This window comes from Zerene cesonia, unplaced genomic scaffold, assembly GCF_012273895.1.
Source record: "Zerene cesonia ecotype Mississippi unplaced genomic scaffold, Zerene_cesonia_1.1 Zces_u006, whole genome shotgun sequence".
Taxonomy (NCBI): Eukaryota; Metazoa; Arthropoda; class Insecta; order Lepidoptera; family Pieridae; genus Zerene; species Zerene cesonia.
The window spans coordinates 314,565-322,929 of NW_024045136.1; the positions used below are offsets into that span (position 1 = coordinate 314,565).

General features: G+C 40.9%; 1 protein-coding gene across 1 annotated transcript in view; it reads right to left on the reverse strand.

Annotated features, from left to right (window-relative positions):
• Positions 1-3: 3 nt before the first annotated feature.
• LOC119838875 (AT-rich interactive domain-containing protein 5B-like) overlaps positions 4-8,365 on the reverse strand; it is a gene marked incomplete at its 3' end in the record, with an annotated part of 54,611 nt that continues 46,249 nt past the window's right edge. The window contains exons 5-12 of the mRNA XM_038365017.1: positions 7,831-8,029; positions 6,953-7,160; positions 5,620-5,743; positions 4,206-4,672; positions 3,320-3,462; positions 2,178-2,259; positions 1,680-1,795; positions 4-771 (exon numbers count right to left, since the gene is read on the reverse strand). Of these exons, the coding sequence (XP_038220945.1) occupies positions 4-771; positions 1,680-1,795; positions 2,178-2,259; positions 3,320-3,462; positions 4,206-4,672; positions 5,620-5,743; positions 6,953-7,160; positions 7,831-8,029 (2,107 nt within the window). The remainder of the gene's footprint in view (positions 772-1,679; positions 1,796-2,177; positions 2,260-3,319; positions 3,463-4,205; positions 4,673-5,619; positions 5,744-6,952; positions 7,161-7,830; positions 8,030-8,365) is intronic.

Here is an 8,365-nt window from a genome sequence, read left to right on the forward strand (position 1 = left end):
TATTGGTGCTTTTTTGACCCCCGATGGGGATGGGAACGGCTTGGGGTAGTCTTTGGGCGGCGTCGGGGTTTTAGCCGATGTGAATTTACCGTTCGATGACCGCTTCTGCGGCGGCCGTTTCTGCGTCGGCGTCTTGGGGTTAACCAGTGTAATTTCCAGGTTCGAACCGACCACCGCTTTGCCATCTAAAAGCGTGTAGTTTTTGGACAAGTTCTGTGGGGTCGGAGTCACGGATTGCGGTATTCTGACTATTTCTACGGCTGGCTTTTGTGGGGGTGGGGATTGGGATTTGCAGGTTAGGTCTAGAATATCTTGCGGAGTCGGGACAGAGGGCTGTATGGACCTTTGCGGTTTGATGGGGGTTCCTTGGAGTACGTGGGGCGGCGGCATGAAGGGGTCCTTTGGGTTGCCGTAAACCGTTTTCTCCGGACCGCATGTGCCGAACGCACTCGTGGCTTGTATCACCTTTGGGGGTTGAAGTCCATTTCCATAATTGGGAGGGATGATGTTATACATTTGGAATAGTTGAGCTTGCGTCATTATTTGGTGTTGGACCGCGGGGTTGAGGATTATTGGGGCGGGGTTTATCAAGGGTGTTATGGGAGTAATAGGGGTCGCTAAGGGCGCCGGCCAAATGGGGGTCGGCGGGACGGCTGTGACTTCTAGCCCCCGTTCCTTGAGGATTTCTAGCTTTTTCTTCTTGACGCTCTGTGGACTTTCAGGGTACTCGTCCAGGTCAATGATTTCCGGTGTTTTTGGCTTGTATGGTACCTGGAAAATAATTGGATTCATTATCCTCTGCCTTATGACGATATGAACCCTGTAACACAGGTAAGCACCTAGCACAGGGATCATTGTATAAAGAAATTGATGCTATGAAACTCTAATGTATCTACATAATTCATGAAATGTCTGCAGTGTATTTCTCTTTATGGTTCAAATAAACTTATTTTTATTTTTTTATTTTATTTATTTTTTTATCTGTATCTTTGACTATTGTAACCTACCAATAAAACCTACCAAAAATAGGATTATTATGACATTGTTATGTATAGGCGAGGATATAATTGTTAGTTTGTTTACATTAAACTGCTGTAAGTTTTACAACCTACTTTTATTATAAATGCGAAAGTTTGTAAGGATGTGTGTGCTTGTTGCTCTTTCATGCAAAAACTACTGAACCGATTGCAATGAAATTTGGTAGATAGACAGCAGGACAACTGGAATAACAACTGCAACTTTTTATCCCGATATTCCTACGGGATACGGACTTACGCGGGTGAATCCGCGGGGCGCAGGTAGTTTGTAATATATGTAAAAAGTTAAAAAATAGAGTGCACGCCTCATAGTCAAAATTTTCACAAAAAACGGATCTTAATCGTTTTATTGACGATTTATATACGTAAAAGTAATTCTGGTCAAAAGTCTTGCGAGTCATAGCCCCGACTTGCAAGTGAGTATGGTTAAAAATAAACTTTAACCTGCATCATCCAGAGATAACATAGTCTTTTTATGAATTGGTATTTTTCTATAAAATAGTGCAGTGGACCATGGGTCTGAATGACCATTTTCACTTCAGTATTAAGAAAAAATTACCCATTATGAACAAAGAACCATACCAGGTTTCAAAAGACAAGAGTAAGATGAAGATACATCATAAAAGTGGTAAATATATTCACCTCGACGATTTCATCATCGCTTTGTGGCGGTGGTGGGGCCGGGTGGTGAATGCCGAAGTTGGTGACCGGAGCTGGTGGTGGGGGTGAAGCCTCCACGCGCACTGCTGGTTGAGGGGCTGAAATTTATATATTTATTATTATTTTCAATGAACATAGCTACTATATTATCATTTTTTTTATGTCATAGTCGGCAGTGGAGCTGGTGGATCGCCTGATGGTAAGCGCTGCCACCGCCCATGAACATTTACAGGGGCGTAAGGTCAATATCAGACCTCGCCTCTACGGATTGATGAGAGGAATAAAGGAATGGACTGGGAAGGGTAAGGAAAAGGATATCCTGCTCCTCCACTCACCGTACGAAACACAGCAGTATGCTATTTCACAACGGTCCTTCGGTCAGCCGGGGTGTGGTACTTCCCCGGTGCGGGCTGGCCAAATCCGTGCCGAAGCGTGCTCCACTCCCACATCACAAAAAGTGGGTAGTTGCAAAATACTCACGTGTATTGGCCGGTGGTTGCGGTCGAGTGGGTTTGACGCGCACAGCTCGCAGCGAGCTGCGGCCAGCTGGACGAGTTTTGTGCTGAAAATTAAATATATCTTATTAGTTATTTATTTATTTAACAATTTTATGTATCACACCAAATAAAAAAAAATGCAAATATACAAAAAATATACTTATATAGTACGTAAAGCGAACTTATCGCTTCTTAGCCATCTCTTCCAGGCCGCTAAAGGTAGAGGACAATTATCCAATTCCCAAAATGAAAGGGTTGCTTAATTCATTTAATTAACATAAACTTATAAATGTTTCTTTCCTTTTTTATGTTTGGAATCTATACAAATATTATAAAGCTGAAGTGTTTGTTTGTTTGAACGCACTAATCTCAAGAACTGGTCCGATTTGAAAAATTCAGTGTTAGGTAGCCTATTCGAAGTCAGGGCGGACCGCTGGTGAAGTTTATTGTATTGTTATTCCATTGTATTATATTTAGGTTTGTTACGCGATAACTCAACGCCTTAAAATCAAAAGTTAGTTCCGAATATGACTCTATTTTTTTGGTCGATGCTGGATCGGTACTAATTGAATATGTTTGTGTTTGACTTTGATGAGTTACTCCGTGAGTTTTCAACCGTTTGATGCGATTCATTTTGTGTTTGATGGGAAATTTGTTGTGATTTTGGTGCCATTTTAGTATTTCGAGTGACACCCCCCCCCCCTTGGTCAGTGACCTTTCTTGTAGACATCTATATATTTTGACCCACTTTAAACGGACAGATTGATTTTAAACGTTGTACGCGTATCAAGGATCGGTGACAATTCAATAATTTAAATTTATCTTATCGTGCTTAATAAAAAAAATGCATTAAATAACTCAAAAAAACACGCTTACAATGATGGAATCAATTAATAATATAAAAACACAAATATCTCTTTACATTTTACATGTCTCACAGTCGAAATAGTCAACCTACTTAAAAACAAAGGGACGATGTTCTCGCTTCGACTCTATGTTACGGGGTTTGTTACTTCAGACCATTCGATTGGATGAACCGATTTTGATGATTATTTTTGTTACATCCACACTAATACAACATCATCACCGTACAGAATAATGGTGATGATGATGAACAGATCTCACCTGGTCGAGGTGTACACCGCTCACCGCGCTGTGCCCATTGACGGCGTACTTTTCGCTTAACGACGACAGACTGGTTAATGCGTTCGTTGCGATGCAACTCTGCGCGTCCGATAGCTCCTTTAGTATCGTCGTGTCCGAATTGCCTGTGTGCAAAAATGTGAATGTCAAATGATGTCTTTATTTGCCGTTAATAAAATCTATACTAATATTATAAAGCTGAAGAGTTTGTTTGTTTGTTTCAACGCGCTAATCTCAGGAACTGCTGGTCCGATTTGAATAATTATTTCAGTATTAGATTGTCCATATATTGAGTAAGGCTATAGACTATATATGTACCACGGGTGAAGCCGGGGCGGACCGCTAGTATGATATAAAAATAGGACAAAAAAAATTATTCAGATCGGTTACTAACATTGTGACGAAAGAACTTTTATATCGTTTAATTATATTTCTATATACTAATTATATTAAGCTGAAGAGTTTGTTTGCTTATTTGTATGCTTGAACGCGCTGATCTCAGCAATTACTGGACCGATTTCAAAAATCCTTTCACTGTTGGATACGTACATGGTCTCCGGATGCTATTGGCTATATATGTATCACGGGAGAAGTCGGGGCGGATCACAAGGTCTGTGTAGATGACCTACTACGCTTATAAATCACTACAACATAGTATAAAGCAATGTCGCTTCCTGCAACTGTACGTATGTATGCTTAGATCTTTAAAAGTGCACAACGTATTTTGATGGGTTCTTTTTTATAGATAGAGTGATTCAAGAGGAAGGTTTACATGTATAATAATATCTATTAAACAACTTCGAATTTAACACGTGCGAAATCGCGGGCTAAAGCTTGTATTATTATAAAATTTATAACATCCACATACCTAAATGCAACTTCTGAGCCAGGTCATTCAGAAACTTCCCTTCCTTTGCATCTTCCTTTTCCTTCCCTTCCTCAACTACCCTCATATCTATCAACTGCTCCACCGGCTTCACGGATATCTTCACCTCCCCGTCCTTTCCGCCCTCCTTCTCCCCTTCCTTCTCCTTCTCGCTCGACAGCGACTCGAGGAATTCTCTATTCAACTCCTCCGCGGGTTTCGAGGTTATGTTCATCTCCTCCTTCAATAACTCCCCCGTTTCATTGTCCAATATGAGCTTTTCGTCACCCCTCGGCGAAGGAGTTCGCAACCTCTTTTCCGGTAAGTCGGTCTTACTGTCTACGTCCCGCAGGGGGGAGTCCGTGACGTCTATCGTGTCTATCGTTTTTGGTTCTTCTATTTTGCCGTTCAGTTTGGGGAAGAGTTTTGGGTTTTCCCGCCGCTGGTGGTTCTCGAAGAGGAGCAGGAATCTGAAAGGAGAGAAAGAAGGGGGAATTATTCAATCAATCAATCAAAAACTCTTTATTGTGCACCTTTACACGAAGAGTACAAACAGGATATATAACATCAGCAGTATGAAGAGCACAACAGGCGTGTATCGTTTTGCATTCACTTTTTTATTGTGTTGTAATTATTGTATCGTTTCGTCAAAATTATAATTGTGCAGTTGGAGAAATGTATCCTTCTTATATTTATATCTTTCGTTCTAGATTTTAGTTGGAAAAGATTTTAGTAGAAAAATGTAAAGTTATCCTTCTGTAAGGTTCATCACCATCAATGATATGTTGTATGTATGTATGAATCTGTTGTCGCTATAAAAAAATCGAGGTTAAGCAATGATTGGCTCGGCCATGACTTAGATGCGTGACCAGCAGTTGCCCTTAAGCTTATTTGTATGGAATCTTTACTGTCGATTCGTCTGACGACTCGCACTTGATCGATTTTCTACTCTGCAAAGCACACCCACAGAACCACCACAGAACCGCTCAGTCCAACCTCTGATAAAAGTGAAGTCTAGTGTCCCCTAGTGGGGTATGGGGCAGATGATGTACATCTGTTTCACTGATCGATTTTCTTTACGGACAAGTAGGTGATCAGCCTTCTGTGTCCTGCCAGACCGAGACATTTTTTTTTTATGCGTCCCCACCGGGAATTGAACCCAGGACCCCTCGGTTCTACGCTCACGCGTTAACCACTGTACCAAGGCGGCGGTCCAACCTCTGATACAGTACCATAATTTAATCCTACCTCATCAGAAAAGCATTTAACATTCAGCCAATTTATTTTCCTTTTCGATCGACCCTACTCTTACTCTTATTAAAGCTGGTGCCTTTCATGTGGTCCCATTATAATTTAGTCCAGTTCTGACAGTTGGTAGCCGAGATATCGTTTTTTCCTCTCCCTTCCCCCTCCTCACCTCTCGTACAGCCTCCTGGCCCTCGGCGCCAGTCCGCCATACAGCAACTTCCACACCCGCCCTCGGCAGGCCGCTTCGTAGCCCCCGCACGAGCGGACCCGCCCGTACAGCTTGCGAAGCGATACTGGAAATAAATAATTATCATTATATACACATACTAGCTGCGCCCCGTGGTTTCACCCGGGTAAGTCCGTATCCAGTAGTAATATCGGGATAAAAAGCCTGCCTATGTGTTATTCCAGTTGTCCAGCTATCTACGTACCAAATTTCATTGCAATCGGTTCAGAAGTTTTTGATGAAAGAGTAACAAACAAACACATACATCCATCCTTACAAACTTTCGCATTTATAATATTAGTAGGAAATATAAATTAAATATTAGTAGGATATAATAATTATATTAGATATAACTAGCTGCACCCGGCAAACGCTGTTCTGCCTAATTTATATCATTAAGGGGTATGAAAAATAGATGTTGGCCGATTCTCAGATCGCCCCGATATCACACAATGTTAGATATGCCGATATGCACACAGATTTCACAGAGGAATATGGGAACGAACATTGTGACACGAAAATTTTATACAGTAAAAGTCGAGTGTCTGTATGGGGCGAATAGAGAAGAGTAACAAACAGAAACAAAAATGAAACAAATTATGAATTTTTCTCTGTCTGTCTGGTACGTTATAATATTAGGAATAAAACCTACTTTCCCTTTTTCTATGTTATACATATAAACCTTTCTCTAGAATAACTCTATCTATTAAAAAAAACCCTATCAAAAACTATTGTGTAATTTTATAGTTCTAAGCATACAGATACACAGACGGCGGTGAGCGGCTTTGTTTTTATACTATTTAGTGATAAAATTTAGAAAAATGGCAAAATTCGATGCTTTTTGAAACCGTGTTCATTTCAATCTTCTTATGATATAAAGCTCAAGAGCTTGTTTGCTTTAACGCGCTTACCTCGGGAAGTGCGGGGTCGATTTCAAAAAATTATTTTTAATTTATGAGCGTTTGATATATGTAACTCCTGAGTGCTATTAGGCTATATAATATACTAGCGATCCGCCCCGGCTTCACCCGTGGTACTTTGATATATACAGCGATTTGTAGCCTAAAGCCTTCCTCAATAAATGTGCTATATATAAACGTGATATAGTTTTTCAAAAAGGACCCGTAGTTCCTGAGTTTAGCGCGTTCAAACAAACAGCTCAAAAAAACAAACTCTTCAGCTTAATAATATTAGTATAGATATGTAACACGACTAAAGCCGAGGCGAATAGCTAGCGTCAAATAATATTAAAATAATTCATATAAAAAATACATACTATTTTTCGTATGCGCAATCTTCATGTAACTCCTGTCTTTATAGAACTCCCTCAGCTGCTGCAGGAACTCCTCGTCCTTGGCGCTCTCCTGTCTCTTCTCCTCTCTGTCCGGTCTCTTCTCTTCTCTTTCCTCCACTCGGCTCTCCGCTTCGTCTTCATCTTCGCTCTGCTTGTCGCCGCCGTTTCGGAGGGAGACTCTACGTGGAGTCTGGAATAGTTTTTTTCATTCATCAATAATAGTCTATTTTTATAGGTCTTTTTGATCATTTTAGTCTTATTATGAGCTAGTAACCTACTTACTAGCTCATAAGACTAAAATACTATCATAGTACGTACAAACACTACTATATCGTCCAGAGTCTGTCCATCAGATAATACGTGACGTCTGGTGGGCCTCAACAAAACACTTAATAATTGTTGGGAGATGCGCACGCGCAGCGCCTAGTAAAAATAATATATTTATGCACAGTGGCATAATCGTGGATTTACTTTCTTAATCTATGCGCTTAGGAAACGAAATTTCATAATGTCATCGTCAATAAATAGTTTCCAACGCTTAAAACTAAAAATTAAATTTAACAAAGGCCGCGTTCCATCGATACAATATTGTAATCATTGAAATAATGTTTCGTATTGGTTGTGATGGTTCTTAATCATCTCAATAGATGGCGTGGGGTGCCCCTTAGGCACATGAAACCGAAAGAGTAGAAGAGATTCGATTACTGTGGCGGGATCACGGGTGGCCGAGAGGCTAGGCGTTGCTACGGTTAGGCAAGAAACGCGGGTTCGAATCCCGCCTCCGTGTGATCAATTTTTTTTCTGTTCTTTCTAAATTTCTTACTTTCCAACAGTTAATCTTTCATCATCATATACCCTACCCGTGGCTCCGGCGGCGTGACGTCACTGTCGCTGGACCGCGAGTCACGGTCGCGGTCGGGGTCGTGGTCACGGTCACGCGAGCGCGCCCGCGCCCGCCGCCGCCCGCGCGGCCGCCCCTTGAGCTTCGGCGCTAGGTGGTTGCACACGAACTCGTGGCCCTCCAGCTCGGGGTATTCGAAGGTGTCCTGAGGGGATGTAGAGTTTAGATGAGGTTTAAATATAAATTGGGACTAAACTTTATCCCCTCTCCCCCCCAAAATTTTTAAATAAAATTTAGCAAGCTAATATTGGTCTATTACCATATCACATTTGTCAAAATATATGTAATTGCTGAACGTACAAACAGACGAACAGAAAAAAAAGATTACTATCCACTATTTTGGGGCACAATACATCTATAATGCAAAACATTATTTCTTTTTCACCACATTTAATGTACAGAAATGGTCCTGTAACTGTTTTATTATACCTAGTCTTGCCATAAATATTGTAATAAAGAAAAAAGAAAATTGTTAACTGCAAATAACATTTATT